At 50.3% G+C, this 23,219-nt stretch overlaps 1 protein-coding gene across 2 annotated transcripts in view; it reads right to left on the bottom strand.

The window, feature by feature from the left end:
- The window catches only part of PRMT8 (protein arginine methyltransferase 8), a 121,972-nt gene that overhangs the window by 45,615 nt on the left and 53,138 nt on the right, over window positions 1-23,219 (bottom strand). For both annotated transcript variants that reach the window (XM_056117852.1, XM_056117853.1), the window contains exons 3-4: window positions 13,556-13,711; window positions 9,359-9,422 (exon numbers count right to left, since the gene is read on the bottom strand). In XM_056117852.1, the coding sequence (XP_055973827.1) occupies window positions 9,359-9,422; window positions 13,556-13,711 (220 nt within the window). The remainder of the gene's footprint in view (window positions 1-9,358; window positions 9,423-13,555; window positions 13,712-23,219) is intronic.

The following is a 23,219-nucleotide window of genomic DNA, read 5'->3' as shown; positions in this document are numbered from 1 at the left end:
GAGGGAGTCTTCTCAGCTTGTAGGGACGGAGCGAGTGTCCCCTGAGGTTTGATAGGATAAACAGCATGAGTATGATGGAAAGTATCATGTTAAGTGAAACGAGTCAGAAAGAGAGGGGCAGACATAGAAATATTGCATTCATCTGGGGAACATAAAGTAACAAAATAGGAGACTAACACCCAAGAATGGCCGACATTAGTACCAGGAACTTTACTCCATGGCTTGGAGACCAACCACACATACTGGGGAAATGGGAGCTCAGATAAAGAGGGGAGCACCAAATAAAGGTGTTGGGAGGATCCTCCCAGGATGGGAGAAGCATGCTGAAAGTAGACTATAGACCAAACATGATTGTCACCCATTGCCTCTTTTGCAAACCACAACACCCAATAAGAGAGAGAGAGAACAAAAGGGAATGCCCTGCCACAGAGGCGGGGTGAGGTGATGGAGGGGGATGGGATGGGGGTGGTGGGAGGGATGCTGGGATCATTGGTGGTGGAGAATGGGCACTGGTGAAGGGCTGGGTACTCTTCCATTGTATGACTGAAACGCAAGCACAAAAGTTTGTAAGTATATGACTGTACCTCACGGTGATTCATTAATAAAAATAAATAAATAAATAAACAAACAAACAAACAAACAATATGGCTATGGATACCAAATGGGCGCTGACCACACACTCACTGGTTAGGACATGGCCTGGCAGGGACGGCCACGTGGCCACCTCCTGTGCAACATGCATCCACCTCCCTCCCTCCACTGGTCCTGCCAACGTGAGCCGCGTGGTTAGCACTGCAAAGCCAGTCCCCACCCAGTGCCCGAAGGCTTCTTCTCTTGGCTCCACGCTCCAAGGGCCAGAGACATGGAACGGGAGCGGAGAAGGCAGCTCCAAGAGCAAAGCAAACTGGGGTTTGCGCTGCAGACAATGGGATCCGCCTTCCACCTTCCAACTTCCAGAGGAAAGTGTAGGTGAAGAAAGCCAGACAGCATTTAGCTCCCGGGACACCTTCTAACCATCATCACCAGCCTCAGATGGCCATCGGTGGGGTCCCCACCATGGGAACCATCCTGGGACCAGATGGATGCAGAGCACAGAGAATTCCTGCACCCTCCATGGAAGGTTCGGAAAGTGCAGTCAAGAAAGTGTAGTCAAATGGAGTACTATGTAGCTGTTAGAAAAGATGAAGTCATGAAATTTATATACAAGTGGTACAACATGGAAAGTATCATGCTAAGCGAAATGAGTCAGAAAGAGAAGGATAGACATAGAAAGATTGCATTCATCTGGGGAATATAAAGAAACAAAATATGAGATTAATACCCAAGAATAGCTGAGATCAACACCAGGAGGATTACTCCTTAGCTCAGAGGCCAGCCAGGCATTCTAGGGGAAAGGGCAGCTCAGATAGAGAAGGGAGCACCAAATAAAGGGTGTTTGGAGGATCCTCCCAGGAGGGGAGATGCATGTTGAAAGTAGACTATGGACTGAACATGTTTGCCACTCAAAGCCTCTTTTGCAGACCACAACACTCAAAAGGAAAGAGAGAACACAAGGGATTGCCCTGCCACAGAGGCAGGGTGGGATTGGGGGGATGGGTGTGGGAGGGATACTGGGATCCATGGTGGTGGAAAATGGGCACTGGTGGAGGGATGGGTATTTGATCATTGTATAATCGAAATCCAAGCACAAAAAATTGTAAATCTACAACTGTACCTCATGGTGTTTCACTAAAAACAAAAAAAAATTAAAATTAAAAAATAATAAAATAAAATCATAAGAAAAAAAAAGAAGAAAGTGTTGGAACAGAGATAGCACAGTGGGTAGAACATGGGCCTTGTCTGTGGCCAACCTGGGTTTGATCCCCTGATACCCTTCAGGGCAGAGCCAGGAGTAATACTGAGCACTGCCAAGTGTGCCCCCCCCCCCACACACACACACAAAAGGTCAAGTGTAGACTCTGCAGCAGAAGAGCCACAGTGATGTTTGCTGAGCACACGCCATGGACGCCCAGCAGGCACACTGTGGGCGTTGATAGTGCCCCCTGTAGTCCTCTTGACCACGCATGGACATATCCTCTCCCCTGGCCCAGGAAGGACTCAGTAAGGTGGAGCACCGCCACTCACCATGTGCCTTAGGGAGCAGAGGTCTCCGCTGTGCTACGCTATGCAGGGTCGCTTCTGTCTGTGACATTTAGGATGTGCGTGAGTTGGAAAAAAAAATCGATGCATTTCCAGCCCCAGTAGTTTCCTTTGGGCTGGGGAGGGCTTGGGTGAATGCTCAGGGCTGACTCCTGGCTCAGGGGGTCCCTCCTGGTAGGGCTTGGGGGGACACAGGAGGTGCCACTGTCAAAGCACACGCAAGGCAAGTGCCCAAAACCCCTGGTCTGACTCTACAGCCAAGCCACTGTCGGGGTTCGTGTTTTGGTTGGGTTGGGGGCTCCACCTGACAGTGCTCAGGGATCACTCCCAGCCCTGTGCTCAGAGATGACTCCTAGTAAAGCTTGACCACCTGGGGTGCCAGGGATTGAACCCGGGTCAGCTAAGTGCAAGGCAAATGCCTTCCCACCTGGACTGTCGCTCCGGCCCCAACCTCTACGTTGGTGTTTCGGTTTGTTTCTGAAACTCCAAGCTGTTTATCTCTGAGCAATTATGTGTTGGGGGTGGGGTAGGGAGGGAAGGGGGTGGGACTGGTCCTCAAATCCAGGTTTTGAACCATAAGCTGCGTCCCCTGTTCAGGGCCTTTACCTTGCAGTGAATCTGCGCCCACAGGCTTTCTGAACGGGGACTGAGGAGGCAAGAGCAGAGTGGACAGGGCACGTGGACAGGCCACGTGTGGGCGGACCTGGGCCCGAGGCAGGAAGCGCCTCCAAGCTCCGAGTCTGAGGGCGAGGACGCCGGACGGAGGGGGAGAGATTGATTGATGCCGGGGGCAGGTATTTTCTGTCCTGTGTGGTTATTTCTGGCTCCACGCCCACACTCCCGAGCCCTCCACAATTGGCTGGTACGGCGTTTTCAAAAGCATTTCCATGGAAGCCGGTGCGTGCAGTCAAGCTGTCCTCTTTGGAGTACACATCACCAGGCTGCACCCCACCCACCTGTGAGCACCCCTGGGCTTCCTCCAAGCACCCCACCGCCAGGCCCCTGCAGTTCCTGCCTCCTCGAGACAGTGAGGGGGGAGTGTTCTGAAGGCATAAGGCACAGGTGAAGAGCTATTCACTTGGGGACAATGACTTGGACCTCTTGATCAGTCAGTCACGGTCCTCCCGTTGTTCATCGATTTCCTCGAGCAGGCCCAGTAACGTCTCCATCGTGAGACTTGTTGTTACTGTGTTTGGCATATCGAATACGTCACGGGGAGCTTGCCAGGCTTTGCCATGCGGGCGAGATACTCTCAGTAGCTTGCCAGGCTCTCCGAGAGGGGCAGAGGAATCGAACCCACCTCGGCGGGGCCAGCTGTGCGCAAGGCAAACACCCTACTGCTGTGCTATCGTTCCAGCCCTGGACCTCCTGAGCTTTTTTTTTTTTTTCCTTTTTGGGTCACACCCAGCGATGCACAGGGGTTATTTCTGGCTCATCCACTCAGGAATTACTCCTGGCGGTGGGGGACCCTATGGGATGCTGGGAATCAAACCCGGGTCAGCTGCATGCAAGGCAAACACCCTACCTGCTGTGCTATCACTCCAGCCCCACTTGAACTTTTTTTTGCATCTGGTGCGTAGAGGTCAGTGTGAGCTGTCTGGGCCCGGAAGAGTCCACGGCACAGCCCTCAGTGGACACTGCCCACATGTGTTGTCCAAGGAAGGGCGGACCAGGGAGCTCACAACCACTATGGGGTCAGGAGGATTGTTCAAAGCCTAAGCAGGTATGGGACCCCCACAAAGCAGAGTGAGATGGTGGGGGCTGGCATGGCAAGGGGGTCTGGAGACCGCCAGGGACTAGGAGTGGGCACCCCTCATGGGGTGACAGACAGAGCCAGGGGTGGGGGAGGTACCCAGGGGGATGGCCTATGTACAAGGGGACTGATCCAATTAGCATGAAGTATCATGGGGGCTCAGGGAGCTAGTTGGGCGATGCGGGGGTCATTTGCCTTGCACCCAGATTTGATCCTCAGAGCCAGCTAGGGTACCCCGAACCCCTTCAGGAGTGACCCCTGAGAATAGAGCCAGACAGATACTACCTGGTGTGCACATTCCCTAAAACTGCGCGGTAGCACTATCGTCCTGTTGTTCATCGATTTGCTCGAGCGGGCACCAATAACGTCTCCATTGAAGACTTTGTTGTTACTGTTTTTGGCATAGCGAATACGCCACGGGGAGCTTGCCAGGCTCTGCCATGCGGGCGGGAGACTCTCGGTAGCTTGCCGGGCTCTCGGAGAGGGGTGGAGGAACCGAACCAGGGTCAGCAGCGTGCAAGGCAAACGCCCTACCCGCTGTCTCCCTGGAATCTCTGTTTTCCTGCCAGGGGAAAGCACCGAGAGCGTGGAAAGGGGTCGAAAGCCCTGGGGTGCGGATCGGAGGGGAAGGGTCAGTGGCACTTTTTCCAGGGGTGTCCAGGCGTCACCAGCCTGTGAGCGGTGAGTGTGGACGCACCTGTGGATGCTAGTCCTCCTTGATCCCACCCACAGCCTGCCCACACCTGAAAAAGAGGGTCAGTACACTCAGCCCCCAGACTCACTGCTACCTGCCTTCACCCACCCCTCATCAAGGCTGCAGGGAGGGAAGCGCCGGCTCAAGCATTTCTAGAACAGAAGCGTGAAGCGTCCAGAACAAAACACACCTGCACCCCCAAGGAAGCAGGTGGTGGCAAAGCTTGAAGAGGCATTCGGGGTGGGGAGGAAAATCCAATCGGGGTGTCCTGAGGGCCAAGCACGCACTCCAGCTCATGGAGCCGTCTCTCTGGCCCCTCCCTGGGAATGTTTTGAGGTTACAAGAAAGAAGAAAACGGGAGGGGGTGTGTGGGGGGGGGGCTGGAGCAATAGCACAGCAGGTAGGGAATTTGCCTTGCATGCGGCCAACCCAGATTCGATTCCCAGCATCCCATAGGGTCCCTTGAGAACCGCCAGGAGTAATTCCTAAGTGCATGAGCCAGGAGGAACCCCTGTGCAACATCGGGTGTGACCCCCCCCAAAAAAAAGAAAAAAAGAAAATGGGGTGGGGGCGGAGGGAAGAGCTCCAGGTGGGAGAGAAGAGTAACCTCCCCATCGTCCAAGAACCAAACTGCCCTCCCGCTGGGTCTCCGGGGTGCCTCTGCCCGGTGAACCCCTCTTCTACTCCAGAGCCTTCCGCAAGTCACGACGGGACGGTGGCCCAGGAAGCACGTGGTTTTAGACCCCAAGAGTCAGACGCAAGAGACAGAGCTAGACAAGGCACCATACACTCCGGGTGGCCCCTCTCTGCCCCGGGGAACTCCACATCTGTTTGCACCCCCTCTCGTCTGCCCAGACAAGTAAGTATTCGCTTTCAGGACAAAGAGCCAGGACTCAAGGCTCTGGGCCCCCTGGCTCCTGACCCTGGTTTTCCCCCTTTGCTAAATGGGGGAGGGGGAGGGGACATGTGCCTTCGATTGGCGTCAGGGTGAATGGTACCAGGTGAAACTTGGCGGCATGGGGCTAGAGTGATAGCAAGCAGGTAGGGCGTTTGCCTTGCACGCAGCCGACCCCGGTTCGATTCCCAGCATCCCATATGGTCCCCTGAACACTGCCAGAAGTGATTCCTGAGTGCATGAGCAAGGAGTAACCCCTGTGCATTGCTGAGTGTGACCAAGAAAGAAAGAAAGAAAGAAAGAAAGAAAGAAAGAAAGAAAGAAAGAAAGAAAGAAAGAAAACCGGTGGCATAAGGCTCGAAGAGAAGGACCTGGCTTTTATTTTTTCCTTATCTTCAGCTGCAAGTATAGAGAGGTGCCTTCTGGTTGGTCGACCCTTCTGGTTGGGTCGAAGACACAAGTGATCATGGGTGGGGGGGAGTACATCTGAGCCACACAGGAAGGACCCCCCCATCGACCACCTGGAGGTCACTCCCCACTACTTCCAGGACACATAACCCTTCCCTCCAGGGCGCCTGGGCCTTGCTTGGTCCCACTGCCCAGTCCTGTGATTGATGGACACCAGGCTCCTCCCTCCCATCTGTCCTCCCAGCAAAGCCCCAAGACCCCCCCCCCCCGCCCCCTGCCCACTCCTGCTCAAGCTGCCGAACTTGGTTTCAGAACTCACACCAAGGGGAGAACTGAGCCCACCTGAGTCCACCCAGCTATAGCAGCCGGTGGCCCCCAACCTGCGGTCTTAGCACCCCACTCTTTCCATAAGATCTTTCACTCCTGTGCATCTGCTTCACCGTCTCTGCCAGAGAAGGTCTTGCTCTTCATTGAAAAAAAAATGAAAAGTGGAGCTGAAGTGATAGCACAGCGGGGAGGGCATTCGCCTTACACGCGGCTGACCCGGATTTGACTTCCAGCATCCCATATGGTCCCCCTGAGCACCGCCAGGGATAATTCCTGAGTGCAGAGCCAGGAGTGACCCCTGAAAAACCGCTGGGTGTGACCCAAAGGTAAAGGCCCACCCGTTGATCATCGATTTTCTCGAGCGGGCCCAGTAACGGCTCCATTGGAGACTTTGTTGTTACTGTGTCTGGCATATCGAATACTCTCGGTAGCTTGCCGGGCTCTCCGAGAGGGGCGGAGGAATCGAACTCGGGTCGGCCATGTTGGCCGCTTGTAAGGCGAACGCCCTACCGCTGTGCTATCACTCCAGCCCCAAAAGCAAAAAAAAAAAAAAAAAAAAAAAAAAAAAAGAAAGCAACAAAACGGGAGCTTCACACACACACACACACACACACACACACACACACACACACACACGGCTCTCTTCCTTGACACCACATTCCCATCTATTCCTCTTCTATCCCTCTGTCCCCACCACAGCAAGAAGTTATTTACAGTCCTCACTCTAAGGACTCTTACACCAGCTCTGACTGACCTTCCATCCTCCCCCTCCCCCTCCCCCCTCCCCCTGATTGGCCCTTGTAAAGAGACTCACAAACCACTCGTGGCGTGTTGTGTGCACTGATCCTACTAGATCTCTTAGCATGCCTGCAGGGAACCACTTCCCCTTCCCCCGTCTTCCGGCTACTCTCACTATCTTCAACTTCCGGCAATGTGTCCACCAGTCCCGCCTCTGTTTGGCCACCAAAGAATGCCCAAGAGCCCCAGCCTTGGCCCTTTCATCCTCCCACCAATCCAAAGGCACCCCCAAAGGACCTCAATGTGCTGAACACTCTGAGCTCAGCATCCTGGGACCTGCCTCTCTCTGGACTCACTCCAGTCCTACTCAGGCCATCTCCCTGGAGGACCAGCGCCAACTCAACACATGTGACAGAACACTTGCTTTCATGTCCCCACCCGTCATTCTCTCTCTCGGCCACCATCCACCCCGTTATCAAGACAGAAGAAAGAAAGAAAGAAAGAAAGAAAGAAAGAAAGAAAGAAAGAAAGAAGGAAAGGAAGAAAGAAAGAAAGAAAGAAAGAAAGAAAACAAGCAAAGTCTCTTTAGCTCATTCCCAAAGGGAACTTCCCTTCCCTCAGTTGTCAACTATACGCCAAAGTGCTCACTTCTCTCCCCTCAGTGGCTGCCACGTGACAATGGCTATCACATCTCTCCCAGGAGCACTAAAATAGCTTTATTTCACCCCACCCCAACACTAAACTAAAGCACTTCATAAAAAAATGTAGCACTGTCCTCCTGTTGTTCATCGATTTGCTCGAACGGGCACCAGTAACGTCTCCATTGTGAGACTTGTTGTTACTGTTTTTGGCATATCGAACATGCCACGGGGAGCTTGCCAGGCTTTGCTATGTGGGCAGGATACTCTCGGTAGCTTGCCAGGCTCTCCGAGAGGGGCGGAGGAATGGAACCCGGGTCGGCCACGTGCAAGGCAAATGCCCTACCCGCTGTGCTATCGCTCCAGCCCATCATAAAAACGAAAACCTGGAAAGCCATCTGCAAAAACAAGAAGTGCAAAGCACATACCATGTACATCTGCGTTTAAATATGCAAAACAAAGTGCAAACCATGTTTCGCATCCTTACGGCAGAGAGAGCTCTTATGATACTCTATTAGAAAATAACTTGGAGAAAAAAAAGACAATCAAAAAAAAAAACCAAAGGCAGGTCATTTGTAAATTTGTAGGGTGATGGATGGCGTGGAGGTATAATTGTCATATAACATTGTGTCAGCTTCACGTGTGCAACATCATGATTTGATATTTGGATCTCCCATAAAACCAGCCCCACAATAAGTCTCGTCAGTGTCTGTCGCTCGAGAGGGCTGCAAAATTTAAAACGTAAAGTGGTCCTGCCTATAAGCGTGATGACTAACTACAGCCAGCCCAACCCGTTCTCCCTTGAGGACGCCCTGGTTTCCACCCCATTCAAGGAGCTCCGTCATCCACATAATAATTAATATCCAGCCCGGCTTTCCTAGTTTGCCAGCCCAACGTGCTCTATGGCCTGGCTCTCAAGCTCATCCTTCAGATGCAAGAAGCTCTTCTGAAGGAGAGCATGTGTGGGGGTGTGAGCGTGCTCAAGGTCATTTCTGGGGGGAAGAATCCAGGCACTGGGACAGAGTGAGGAGTGGAAGGGAAGGGGAGAAAGCTGTAGAAGTCCAGCTGGAAGAAAGACCCACACAAGGGCCTCTTTTTTTTTTTTTTGCTTTTTGAGTCACACCCAGTGATGCTGAGGGGTTACTCCTGGCTCATGCACTCAGGAATTACTCCTGGCAGTGCTCAGGGGACCACATGGGACCCCGGGAATTGAAGCCGGGTCGCCCTACCCGTTGTGCTATCACTCCGGGTACCTCAAGGGCCTCTTAATGATCCACACAGCCCTCGTCATAACAGGTCAATGTGGGAAAAGAGGACCGGGTCGCTCCGAAACAGAGCTTGGATCTGTGCCCCTGGATGGGTACTGGGGAGAGAGAGTTGGGCAGTGTGGGGGTGGGGGTTGTTTAGTGGAAAGGAAAAAGAGAAAGAGGAATCGCTGTCATTTGGCAGAAATCCATAGCTGACCCGAAGCTGGAGCCAAGAAGAGGGTCTGGCAACAAAAGATGCTACCCCAGACTGGGCAACCAGCATTTGAGCTGGGATAAAAGTACCCTGGGATGACCTGGCAGAGGGTGAGAACACTGCGTCCGTGGGCACCATCCTAGTCACTGCCTCAGCTAGGCTTCAACTTGCCAAGACCCAGTGTGTGATGCTCCCCCCTCCCCCCCCCCGCTCCCCGCAGTAAATCTCAGTCTCTGTCACCCCACTGAGCCAGGGCGAGTCCCTCAAACCCACCACCCCTGGGCAGATAGAGGGGTGCGCCTTACTGTTGTCCAAGTGGTTGGCCTTGATGATCTTTTCTGAGTAGTCGGAGATACTGGAGCATTCGATCTAGAAGGGGCACAGAACCAAGGAGCCAGGCGTGAACATCCCAGGAAATCACCCCCTCCCCTGCCCCACCGACCGATGGGACCAATGGAGATGCAGATGCATGGAAGGGCATCAGCAAAAAAACACAGCCATGGGGCAGAGCCATCGTACCACGAGGAGAGCGTGCGCCTTGCATTCTTGCCATGTACACATGATTCTGGAGCCTGAGGGCAGAGCCAGAAGGAAGCCCCGAGCACCGCCAGGTGTGGCCCCCAAACACACAAAATGTCTTTTGGACTCTCAGGTATGGTCAAATGTGCAAGAAACCCAGCCGTAGACATGGCAGGCAAGAGTCACGGTCACGGTCCTCCTGCTGTTCATCGATTTGCTCGAGCGGGTCCAGTAACGTCTCCATCGTGAGACTTGTTGTTACTGTGTCTGGCATATCGAATACGTCACGGGTAGCTTGCCAGGCTTTGCCGTGCGGGCGGGATACTCTCGGTAGCTTGCCAGGCTCTCCGAGAGGGGTGGATAGCACAGTGGGTAGGGCGTTTGCCTTGCATGCAGCCAACGTGGCCGACCCGAGTTCGATTCCTCCGCCCCTCTCGGAGAGCCTGGCAAACTACCGAGAGTATCTCGCTCGCACGGCAGAGCCTGGCAAGCTATCTGTGGCGTATTCAATATGTCAGACACAGTAACAATTGTCACAATGGAGACGTTACTGGGCAGCCAAGAGTGAAAACACAAAATGTAAAGTAAGTAAAAGCTACAAAGGCAGCTGGCAGGCCGGAAGTCCCACCTCCACTGCTGGGGCTGCCTTTGCCCTGGTTGGAGTGACCGCTCCAATGCATGAGCGCTGGCGGTCAGTGGGCAGGGAGGAGCCCTTTGGGCACAATAGGAAACCTCCCTCCAATTATCCCCCAGCCCCTGGTGAGATAAGCACTTTCCACAAGGGGTACCAGGGCCGGCATGGGGAACCCATCTGTGTGTGCGTGCACACACACACACACACACACACACACACACACACACACGTGCCACCTTGGGTCCCTCTCATGGAAAGAATCCCAGAAGCGACGGCTGGAGCGATAGAACTGTGGGGAGTGCGTTTGCCTTGCATGCGGCCAACCTGGGTTCCATCCCCAGCATCCCATATGGTCCCCTGAGCACTGCCAGGAGTAATTCCTGAGTGCAGAGCCAGGAGAAACCCCAGTAATTCCCGAGTGCAGAGCCAGGAGGAACTCCTGAGCATCGCCGGTGTGACCCAAAAAGACAAAAAAAAAAAAAAAAAAAAGAATCCCAGAAGGCTTCTCGGTCTTCCACATGGGTGCAGGGACCAGTGGGTGAGCAGCTCAGAGCACTATCTGGGAGCACTAGCCAGTGAGCAGCCAGGGTGCTGGAGGCTTGGGCTGGCAGGCTGTGAGCAGAGGGAGAAACAAGCCCGACCCCCAAAGGCATGAATCTGGGCTTTCTTGGAGACTAGCCTATGCTAAGGCCTGGGAGGGGGTCCCACCTCACACAGCCCCCAGGCTCTTGGGGGTTAGGATTTGCAGAGAAGCCCCAGGAAGTTGGAACCAGGCCTCCGGACCTCAGTGGAGGGCAGGTCCCTGTGGGTGGGGACAACACCCCACCACGCCTCAAATCCCAGCTTCCTTCCGGGTCTTGTAGCCCTGAACCCCGTGTCTGGGATCAGTCCCCTTCCCTCGGGCCACAGCACACCCCGCCTTCCACCGTCCACAGCCACTGAGCTCGATGGCCCACGGCCCTGTTGGCCGCTCCTGTGAGCAGCTCCCCGACTCGTGCCTCGATGTCCTCCTGATTCGGGGTCTGCTCCCCGCCCCCGGTGCTGCCAAGGGATGCAGCTGCCCCCGGCCAACCCTGAGGTTTCTCGCCTCTACTTCCATCTGCTCTTCCCTCCCGAACCCTCTTGCTCTTCCTTCCCCCATTCTTGTCTTTGCTCCTGTCCACCTGCCTCTCTTTCTGCCTCGTCTAATCCCTCCCTGGTTTCTCTCACCTTTGCCTCGGCTTCCCCTCTCTGCTTCTGGACTCACACCTGCCTCTTGGCCTCACACTCCCCAGATTCTGCCAATTTTCCTCTCTCTCTCCCTCTCTTTCCCTCTCCCTCTCTCTCTCCCTCCCTCCCTCCCACTCTCCCATCCCTTCCTTTTCCTCCGTCCCTCCCTCTCCATCCTTCTCCCTTGCTTCTTCTCCCTCCCTCTCCCTGCTCATTCACTGGCTCACTGGCTCACTCCCTCTCTTTCCCACTCCTGGTCCCTCTCTCCTCCCTTCCCTCCCCCTCTCCCCACCCCCACCCCCGCCTGGTGGGAGAGAGGTTCCCTGTGGAGTGAGCAGGATGGAATGGGGTGCAGCTCTTTGGGTCAGAGTTGCGGGAGCACCAGAGTGGGAAGCAGTCCCCGTGGTGAGGGGTCAGCCCAGCTGGAAGGTGCCAAGTGGGGGTCCCCACTCCTCCTCCCCCCCTCACCTGTGCCTTGGCTGACTTCCCCTCACCCTCACCCACACTTGGAAACCAAAGAACTGCCATGGCCCTGCCTACCAGACTTAGCACCCCGCTACCTCCCTCCCATGCCAGGGTCCAGAAGGGGTGAGACCTCAGGAGAGAAGGCTGGCGGGGTCACCAGGTGGTCCCAAGGCTGCTCAGGCTCTGGGAGAAGCAGGAAGTGGAGTCTTGACTGAGGCCTCTGCTCTAGGGAGGGGTGGGGGATGGGATGGAGCAGGGCTGAGGGCAGGGAGGAAGGGAAGGTGGCAGGTGGGAGGACAGTGCCAGTTAAGACTGCACTTAACCTTGGCCGTCAGACAGGCCCCTCCACAGGCCTAAGCTGGGGGCCTCCTCCAGGTTTGGGTCAAGGTTCTGCTCTATGAGCTCCCAGAAGACACCAGCCACGCGGCTGGAGCAATAGCCCAGCGGGGAGGGCGTTTGCCTGCATTCGGCTGACCTGGGTTCGATCCCCAGCATCCCATAGGGTGCCCCGAGCACCTCCAGGAGTAATTCCTGAGTGCAGAGCCAAGAGGAACCCCTGAGCATCCCCGGGTGTGACCAAAAAAAAAAAAAAAAAGACGCCAACCCCGCCTCCAAGTGGGAGAATGCGCATGCTCAGATTTGAGGTAGCAAGGACTTGGAGGCACGGGTACCCCCATGAGTCTGGGATCTGTCCAGACAAGCTCCAGATTGGCTGAAGCCTGGAGAACAGCGCCCGCCCCTCCCTGCTCCCCCCATGCCCAGATTCCACCAAAGTTGCTCCTTCCCCCCAGAGCATCGACTCCAGCTCTTGCTCAAGGCCACGCTGGGGTGTTCAGTCAGAGTTTGCCTTTCACTGCCTTTAGGGTTCATTCCCCCTTTCTCACCCCAGAGCCCCTGCAGGTCAAGGGTCAGCCACTGCGCAGCATGCTTCTGCCTCAGTTTCTCCCCAGCCCCAGACAACACCTGTCTCTCCATCATCAATCAGCAGTGGACAGAGGTGTGGAAAGAACCTGGCCAGGCGGGGCGGGAAGGGGGGTCTTCCTAGAGCCTGGAGAGACCACCAGAGTCAGTTCATATCTTTAAACCTGGCAACCTATCCCTTAAAGCAAAAAGGGAGAGATTTCTCCCTTAGGGCCCCATTCCAGCCACCACTCACAGACACTGAGCATCTGTCACCTGGCAGGCTTGGGAGAAAGCACGTCACACACGGATGGAATTCCTTCATTCCTCAGTCACACACCCTCCCACCAGGGACCAGGAACTAGCATTGGGCCCATTTTACAGATGAGTAAACCAAGGCACGAGCACAAACTGGGCACTCATCATGCATCCTGTCGGGAGAAGACGGGGAGATCTGCCTGGGGCTCACACGTGGCCACTCTGCATCTCCAGATGACAATAGGACTCTCTCACGCATGTGACAAGGCCACCAGAGTGGGTCCCAGAAAACCAAAACCCTCACAGGTCAGAGTCGCCCAGGCAAGGGACGTGGAGCCATGCCCAGGCTCTGCTCCTGAGAGCCTCGCGGGACTTCCTCTACTTCTAAGGGGCATCTCCTCTGTCCCTGGCAAAGAGAAGAACCAGATTTGTCCTCCTATAAAGGGCAGAGCAGACCGAGGGTGGGGGCCGACTCTGCAGAGACCCGCACGAAGGAGGCAGGCAGGGGCTGGCTCACCCCAAACACCTTCTTGGCTCCTGCCTTGGCAGCGAACATGGACAGGATCCCGGTTCCGCTCCCCACGTCCAGTACCACTTTGTCCTTGAACACATGCTTGTTGTGGTACATGGAGTTCCGGTAAGTGAGGGTCCGCACCTCGTCCTTCAGCATCTCCTGTGTGGGGACAAGAAAAAGTCAGTGTTCGAGAGCCCGGGAGGAGAACACCAGGGCCGGGGGTCTGGGAGACCTTCCCAGAGCTCCGTCAGGATGCCATTAAGGCGTATGCCTGGCTTAGAACACTGGGGGACAGTTGGGTGATGCTGGGAGCCTGTGCTAGTTCATATTAAGAAAGTCGTCGTCCTAGATTAGTACCGGGAATTTTGCTCCATGCCTTGGAGGCCAGCCACACATGCTAGGGGAAAAGGGAGCTCAGATAGAAAAGGGAGCACCAAATAAAGGGTGTTGGGAGGATCCTCCCAGGATGGGGGAAGCATGCGGAAAGTAGACTACAGACCAAACATGATTGTCACCCATTGCCTCTTTTGCAGACCACAACACCCAATAGAAGAGAGAGAACAAAGGGAATGCCCTGCCACAGAGGCAGGGTGGGATGAGGGAGACGGGGCGTGGGAGGGATACTGGGATCCGTGGTGGTGGGAAATAGGCACTGGTGGAGGGATGGGCATTTGATCATTGTATAATTGAAACCCAAGCGCAAAAATTTGTAAGTCTACAACTGTACCTCATGATGTCTCACTAATAAAAATAAAAAAAATCAATCAATCACGACCATCCTGTTATTCGTCGATTGCCTCAAGCAGGCCCCAGTAATGTCTCCTTCGTTCTAGCCCTGAGATTTTTTTAAAAAGTGCCATATTCAAGGCTCTTTCAGAGTTAGGAGAATGAGACCCTTCATTGTTATTGGTACTTGGCATATTGGGTACGCCACGGGGAGTTTGCCAGATTCTGCCGTGTGGGCAGGTTACATTCGGTAGCCTGCCAGTTTAGAAAGAAAGAAAGAAAGAAAGAAAGAAAGAAAGAAAGAAAGAAAGAAAGAAAGAAAGAAAGAAAGTCCTCGTCCTAGGGTCGTGTTGTCTAAAGGCTGGTTTATAAGAAACCATTGTCTTGGGGTTGCACATTCTAAGGGCTGATGGTCTTGTTTTTCTAGCAGGCTCTTTCCCTGTTCTTGTGGCAGAACATGTTGCTAAAATATATCAATATATAACCAAGGAAAGTACCATGGAAACCATGTAGCACTGTAGCACTGTCCTCCAGTTGTTCATCGATTTGCTCGAGGGGGCACCAGTAATATCTCACAACAAATTGTGAGACTTGTTGTTACTGTTTTTGGCGTATTGAATACGTCAGGAGCTGGAGCAATAGCACAGCGGGTAGGGTGTTTGCCTTGCACGCGGCCGACCTGGGTTCGATTCCTCTGCCCCTCTCGGAGAGCCTGGCAAGCTACTGAGAGTATCTCGCCTGCACGGCAAAGCCTGGCAAGCCACCGGTATTCGATTCAGAAACTATGTAACTATGGAAAAACATCAGTGACCTATAGAAACCAAGTACATTCTAAACGTATGCATCCTGATCATTCCTGTATATTTTTCCAATGTATATTTCCTTCTAGAGACTTACAAAAAGCCTGTTGCTTGTTCAATAAAGACACTGCATGAGCACTGCTCATCTAGCTCTCCTTCTCCCTCTGCCTGGGGGACCCTGTTGGACCTAGCTGTGCGGGAAGTGGCAGGGTGAGAGGCCATCTGCACTAGGACACGTGACCCCAGCCTTAACACTCTGTCCCAGAAAGCCTGCTTGTCCTAGCTGAAAATATGAGCCTGTTCAGATCGGGGGATGCTCCTATCCCCAGGCTCAATACTGAGTAGTAGGAGTTCAGAGATCCAGAGCAGAACATTCCCTCTACAATGAGAGGAAGGAAGGTGTGTGTGTGTGTGTGTGTGTGTGTGTGTGTGTGTGTGTACATGCGACCTCTTTTTTGTTTTACTTGTTTTTTTTTTTTTATGTGTACTGGGCCCGCTTGAGCAAATCGATGAACAACGGGAGGACCGTGGACCGTGGATTGTGGAATAAGGTGTGATTTTCAAGCAACGTTATTTTCCTTTCTAAATCTCAACCATATTGTGTAATCCTTATCTTAGGCACAGAATTGAAAGCCAGAGATATTCAGGTCTGGCCCAGGACATATACCTCAAGAGCTAGAATTAGGGTTTCAAAGATAAATTATATATATTTTTTATCTCCTTTCAAATTTCCACAAGGTTCCAGTTGCCTGTGGGAATAATACTTATCTGTCCTTTTTTTTAAATTTTTTTTTAATTAGTGAAACACCATGAGGCACAGTTGTAGGTTTACAAATTTTTGTGCTTGGGTTTCGATTATACAATGATCAAATATCCATCCCTCCACCAGTTCCCATTTTCCACCACCACGGATCCCAGTATCCCTCCCACCCCCCATCCCCTCCATCCCACCCTGCCTCTGTGGCAGGGCATTCCCTTTTGTTCTCTCTCTCCTTTTGTTTTTGTTTTGGTTTTTTTTTTGTTTTACTTGTTTTTAAGATTAGAAAACACATTCCACAGGGGGGCTGGAGCAATAGTACAGCAGGGAGGGTGCTTGCCTTGCACATGGCCAAACCAGGTTCAACCCCCAGCTCCCCTTACGATTCCCTGAGTAGGGTGATCCCTGAGTGATGATAAAGTGATCCCTGAGCAGAATCAAGCCCTCAACACTGCTGGGTGGGGCTCCAAACAAAGCAGCAGCAAATGTTTTGTTGCTAGAATAGGCACCATAATCAAGAAGTCAAACATTCCCATCACCCCCAGAAGATCTGTCACTGCTCCGTGGCAGAGAATCCTCAGCCTCACTCCAGACAACCAATGATCTCATTTCTTTCACCGGCGCTTCCTTCTGTCTGTTCAAGAATGAGATGTAAATTGAATCATACAGTATGCAAACTTTTCTGTCTGGCTTCTTTTGGCTTCTCTTGCTCAGCAGAAGGGTTTGGAGACTCATTCACTGTTTTCCAAGTCTACTGGTTCTGAATGTTCCTTGTCCTCTTGCTATGGTTGCCATTGAATCATATTTCTCCCCATGAACATACCATAGAGTCTTTATCCTTTTGCTTGTAGATACTTGGGATTTTATTACGAATGAAGTCATGACGAATCTTTGGTGGTTTATTTATTGATTTATTTTAAGATAAACAAGAGCCACAACTGTTGATGTAATCCTAGAGCTGAAATCGATTCGCTAACAAAAGCTCTGATGCTAAAATCATTAAGTATTAAAAAAAATACATTCCTATGTAAAAAATTGTTATATCATCATGGGTTATTCCTGACTCTGCACTCAGGAATTACTCCTAGAAGTGCTCAGGGAATCATATGGGATGCTGGGAATTGAACCCGGGTTGGCCACGTAGAAGGCAAATGCCCATCATGGAGTTAAGTCCTTGTCTAAGGACGCACTGTTTGTTGCGAGTGCAGCCCTCTGTGTTATTGTTTTTGTTTGCTGAGTTTAGTTGGCATCTACTTTCCCACTAATTTGATGTGCTCCCAGTGGAATTTCAATATTGAGGAATTTAGGTCCAACTGTATGGTCAAGAGACTTCGGGGTCTATGCTCTGGGACAATGAGTTGGCTTGGCTGTGCCAGGTGAGCTTAGCTGCCAGGGCTTCTGGCAAGTATGGGGGTCTGGGGAAGGCTGCCCACCTTGACTCCGAGAAGACACCAGAGTTCTCAGCCTAACTGTCAGAGTGCCTGAAATTATTTACAATTTGGCGTCTCTGCAGAGAATGAGAGTGAAGCAGTGGAGTTCAGGCTTGGCGTGGCTGCAGCCACGTAGGGTGTTGGTTCAGCTGCCAGAGCTTCAGTGGGGCTGGTACTTAGCCCACCCCCTCCCAAGGGCACTCGCAAACTTTTCACACGATGGGGTCTGATGCATGTCCATGAATCTTAGCTGCTTGGCTTGCATCTTCTCGGAGATTTAGTTGGGAATGAGTAGAACATGGCCATTGGTGGGATGAACATGGCGTTGTGGGAAGTCTCTTTTTGCTTTTTGGGTCACACCCGGCAATGCACAGGGGTTACTCCTGGCTCGGCATTAAGGAATCATTCCTGGCGGTGCTCAGGGAACCCTATGGGATGCTAGAAATCAAACCCAGGTTGGCCATGTGCAAGGCAAACCCCCTTCCCGCTGTGTTATCACTCCAGCCCTGTGGGAGATCTTTTTTTTTTTTTAAAGAAATCTTTTTGAGGGGCTGGAGTGATATAGCACAACGGGTAGGGCGTTTGTCTTGCACGTGGCTGACCCGGGTTCAATTCCCAGCATCCCATAGGGTCTCCCGAGCACCACCAGGAGTAATTCCTGAGTGCTAAGCCAGGAATAACCCCTGAGCATCGCAGGGTGTGACCCAAAAAGGAAAAAAAACCAAAGAAATCTTTTTGAAGATAAATGTTTTCATTTCTTTGGGGTAAATTAAACGCTGGGGCATTTAAATTCATCAGAAATTGCTAGATAATTTCCCAGAATCCACACATCATTTGTGAACCCATCAACAAAGCCAAGGAGTTTGAGTCAGTTCCCATGGCAGCAACTTAATGTCTTTTTTTTTTTCATTCTGGTCAAGCAGAAATGAACTGGCACATTATTGTAGCTTTAGCTGCATTTATCTGATGGCTATTTATATAAATAATTTTTATCTTGTACTTACTGGCTATTGATTTATATCTTTTCAGGGAAGGGTTTGTTTTGTCTTTTTTTATTTATTTTATTTTATTTGCTTTTTGGGTCACACCCAGCGATGCTCAGGGGTTCCTCCTGTCTCTGCACTCAGGAATTATTCCTGGCGGTGCTTGGGGGACCATATGGGATGCCAGGGATTGAACCCAGGTTGGCCACGTGCAAGGCAAACGCCCTACCCGCTGTGGTATCACTCCGGCCCCTTGTCTTTTTTAAAAAATAGGATTATACTGTAGCACTGTAGTACTGTCCTCCCGTTGCTCATCGATTTCCTCAAGCAGGCCCAGTAATGTCTCCATTGTGAGACTTGTTGTTTACTGTGTTTGGCATATCAAATATATCACAGGTAGCTTGCCAGACTTTGCCGTGTGGGAGAGATATTCTCAGTAGTTTGCCAGGCTCTCTGAGAGGGGTGGAGGAACTGAACCCGGGTTGACCTGGTGAGCCATGTGCAAGGCAAACGCCCTACCCACTGTGCTATTGCTCCATCAGTAAATGTTCAAGAGTGACTAAATCTTACCTGGAGACATTTTGGGGGCTACTGATGCCAGGTATTAAAGTCAGTGCCTTTTATGTGCAAGACCTGTGCTCTTCCATTTGACCAACTTCTCAGAACCCTGTTACTATTTTTTTCTCGATACCTTTGTCATTTCCCCATTGATTTATAAGAACGCATGACTTCTTTAGTCAGGGCTAGATAGTACAGAGGTTAGGGCCCTTGCCTTGCTGACGGACAGCCGTAGTTTGATTTCCAGTACTGCATATGATTCCTGAGTACAGCCCAAACCCCAGCTTTGGGAAATAATACCTTCACCAAGTATACATATCCTGAATATCCTCTTTCAATCTGTGGTTTGTCTTTTCATTTTCTTAATGTTGTATTGAAAACAGTTTTCAATTTTGATAAAGACCAGCTTTTTAAAAAATTTTCTTTTATGATTGGAATATTAACATCACACCTATTCTTCGTGTACCCTGTGGTCAAAAATTTTCTTGTGTTTTCGACCAGTTTTTAGTCGTGACTCTTAATTTTTGGTCTATGATTCACGTCAAGTTAAATTTTGTATATGGTGTAAGTTAGGTGTGTGGTCAGGGCTTACTCCTAGCTCAGTCCTCAGGGATCACTTGTGGTGGACTCCAGGACCATATGGGGTGCCAGGGACTGAATTCAGGTCGACGGTATACAGGGCAATGGCTCCACCCACTGTGCCGTCTCTCTGCCCCCAACTCCACCCCCAGGAGTTCTTTTCTTTCATACAAATACAAGGTTCATACACTATTTGGTGAGCATACTATCATTTCCCCCATTGAATTACCTTGCTGCCTTAATCCAAAGTCAATCAAATTAACATGGGTAGGCTCTTTGCTGCGTCAATATACAGATTCAAGACTGACTGAATTACTGTAGCTTTGCACCAACTTTAAAAGAAATCAGGGAGGTGCTGAAGTGTAGTACAGGGTTAAGGGGATTGCATTGTCTGATCAGGACTCCAACTCAGGCACCACATATGGTCCCCTGCACTGCCAGAAGTGATCCCTTAGCACAGGAGGGAAGGAAGGAAGGAAGGAAGGAAGGGAGGGAGGGAAGGAGGGAGGGAGGGAGGGAGGGAGGGAGGGAGGGAGAAAGAAAAGAAAGAAAAGGAAGGAAGGAAGGAAGGAAGGAAGGAAGGAAGGAAGGAAGGAAGGGAGAGAGGGAGGGAGGGAGGGAGGGAGGGAGGGAGGGAGGGAGGGAGGGAGGGAGGGAGGGAGAAAGAAAAGAAAGAAAAGGAAGGAAGGAAGGAAGGAAGGAAGGAAGGAAGGAAGGAAGGAAGGAAGAAAAGAAAGGGAGGGAGGGAGGGAGGGAGGGAGGGAGGGAGGGAGGGAGAGAAAAAAGGGAAGGAAGGAAGGAAGGAAGGAAGGAAGGAAGGGAGAGAAAAAAGGGAAGGAATGAAGGAAGAAAAAAGGAAAAAAATTCTCTGACTTCTCTCATATAGACATATTTTGGTTTCCCTGAATCCTTTGCATTTCCACGTACATTCAAGAACTAGCTTATTAATTCATACAGAATAGCTCCTGGAATTAAATGGAATTAAATGGAATTGCAGTGAATCTAGAACTTAACTTGGGGGGAACTGATGTCTTAACAATATTGAACCCCTTTTTCCAAATCTTTAATTATATTTTTAAATTATAGAGAGAATAAGTGTGGGTCTAATACATTTTTTAATTCTTATCATTGATAAAATGTCTACAGTTGTTTCTCTAAATCATTCAAGTACAACACTAACAACATATATTCCCTTCTACATTTAATACAATTACCTAAGTTTACTTCTTATTGCTTTTAGAAACACATTATTGAATATGGCTTCAACCTGATGCAATATTTAATCTTCAAAGTCAAGGATGTGAGACAGCTCTCCCTTAGTTTAGGTCTTCTTTAATTTCTTCTGCAATGTTTTAATTTTATTTTCTTTTTGACTTAGGGGACACAGCCTGCAGTGCTCAGGGGCAATTTCTAGCTCTGCGTTTGAGGCTTACTCCTAGTGGAGCTTCGGGGACCACATGGTACCAGCAATTGAACCCAGGGTCCCTGCATGCAAAGCATCTTTCTTTCTATTGCCCTGTGAACCAGCTCCCTGACCCGTTTCATAGGTTTTACTAGAGTGGTGTTGTATCCCTTTCATTACACTAATTCTGAAATATTTCACTTTTTGGGACTGTAAACAGTTTTCTAAATTTTCACTTTCCAATAGGTTCATGTTAATATGAGAACATATGTGTGTCTGTCTACAAGGAAATCCCATATTTTGCAGTCCTGCTTGCTTCACCATAGTCTTGTAGTTTTGTTTTTAATAGATTCCTTTTGCTTCTATGTAAAACAACTTGTCACTTTGCCACTTCTTCTTGGCTTTTTGGGTCACACCCGTGATGCATAGGGGTTACTCCTGGCTTTGCATTCAGGAATTACTCCTGGCGGTGCTCAGGGGACCCTATGGGATGCTGGGAATCGAACCCAGGTCGGCCGCGTGCAAGGCAAATGCCCTACCGCTGTGCTATTGCGCCAGCCCCAACTTGTCACTTCTGAATGAAAACTTTACTTTTATCTATAACCTTTTTTTGGGGGGGGGGATCTTTTTTCCTTTACTGTGCTGGTCAGGTCTGTCCTGGATAAAAAACTTGAATAAAATTGGCAAGAACAGACCTCCTTCCACCTCCTTCCAGTTCCAATGACATATACACACCAACTGAATATAATTTCTAATGTGAGTTTCCCATAAATGTCTTTCATCAGACTGAAGACGTTCTCTTCTATTTCCAATTTGCTGAGAGCTATTATCATGAATTGGCCTCCATCATACTTTGAGATGGTTCAGATTTTTCTTTTATTCTCTTAACGTATTGAATTCCATAGCTTGGTTTCAAATGTTGAACCAACACTTTGTCATAATCTGTTACTCCTTTTTTAGTATTTCTGGGTCTTACTGATTAATATTTCATTGCAGAATTTTTGTGCCAGTATCTATGAGAATGTCAACCTACAATAGTTTCTGATCTTCTCTGGTAATTAGGTTTTCTGGGGGTTCGTTTTGTTTTTTGGTCTTTGGATCACACTTAACTGTGTTGGGGGCTTGCTTTTAACTCTGAGCTTAGGGACCACCCCTGGTGGGGGTTAGGGGACCATGTGGGAGACTGGGGATAATTTGTTGGTTTTTTTTGGAGATGGAGAGTTTTTTGAGTATACCTCATGGTCCTCATCAGATACTCCTAAATCTTTACTTAAGATTCACTCATGGCAGTGATCAGGGGACCCTCTGCAGTACCAGGGATCAAGCACAGGTTGGACACATACAAAGTAAGTACCTTAACTCCTGTGCTGTAAGGTAAAGGTAAAGGTAAAGGCCCTCCCGTTGATCGTCGATTTGCTCGAGTGGGCCCAGTAACGTCTCCATTGGAGACTTTGTTGTTACTGTGTCTGGCATATCGAATACTCTTGGTAGCTTGCCGGGCTCTCCAAGAGGGGCGGAGGAATCGAACTCGGGTTGGCCATGTTGGCCGCTTGTAAGGCGAACGCCCTACTCGCTGTGCTGTATGATAATTAATTATTCCAATTAAGTTCACCACCCAAGTTAGAAAGAGTATACTGAAGGTGTTGAAGGTGTTAGAGCAATAGCACAGTGGTAGGGGGTTTGCCTTGCACACGGCCGGCCCATCCAACCCGGGATCAATTCCTCCACCCCTCTTGGAGAGCCCAGCAAGCTACCGAGAGTATTTCGCCCGCACAGCAAAACCTGGCAAGCTATCTATGATGTATTCGATATGCCAAGCACAGTAACAAGTCTCACAATGGAGACATTACTGGTGCCCGCTCGAGCAAATCAATGAACAAGGGGAGGACAGTGCTACAGTGCTATATTTTCTGAAGATTTTTTTGTAATTGGTATTTTTCTTAAATGTTTGATATAATTCACCAGTAAAACCATGTAGGCCCAGAATTGCTCCTGTGGGAAGATTTTTTTACTATTAATTCCATTTAGAATTGAAATTAATGGGGAGCTATTTTAATTTCCTATGCATTCTTATATTAGCTCTGGCAGGTATATTTTTCCAAGGAATTCATTCAACTTAAATGTCAAGTTCATAGGTATGATATTGGCATAAAATTTTCTATTTGCCAACTGAATGTCTATATGATCTATTATGATGTCACACTCTTCCTCTATGAGTTTCTCATTTGTGTTTTCTCTGGTTCTTTTGTCATAGGTATAGCTAGGATTTATCCATCTGTCATTTCCAAATACAAGCTTTGTTTCTACTGCCTTAATTTCTATTAACTCTATTATTTCCTGTCTTCAACTTATTTGTTTTATTTGTTCTTCCTGCCCTAGTCTTATATGGTAGATGCTTCTTCCATTGCTCTTTCACATTTTATTTTGTCAAA

This window comes from Sorex fumeus, unplaced genomic scaffold (assembly GCF_029834395.1).
Source record: "Sorex fumeus unplaced genomic scaffold, SorFum_2.1 ptg000036l, whole genome shotgun sequence".
Lineage (NCBI taxonomy): Eukaryota > Metazoa > Chordata > Mammalia > Eulipotyphla > Soricidae > Sorex > Sorex fumeus.
Note: the sequence above shows the minus strand (reverse complement) of the source record. Positions and strands in the feature narration are given on the sequence as shown.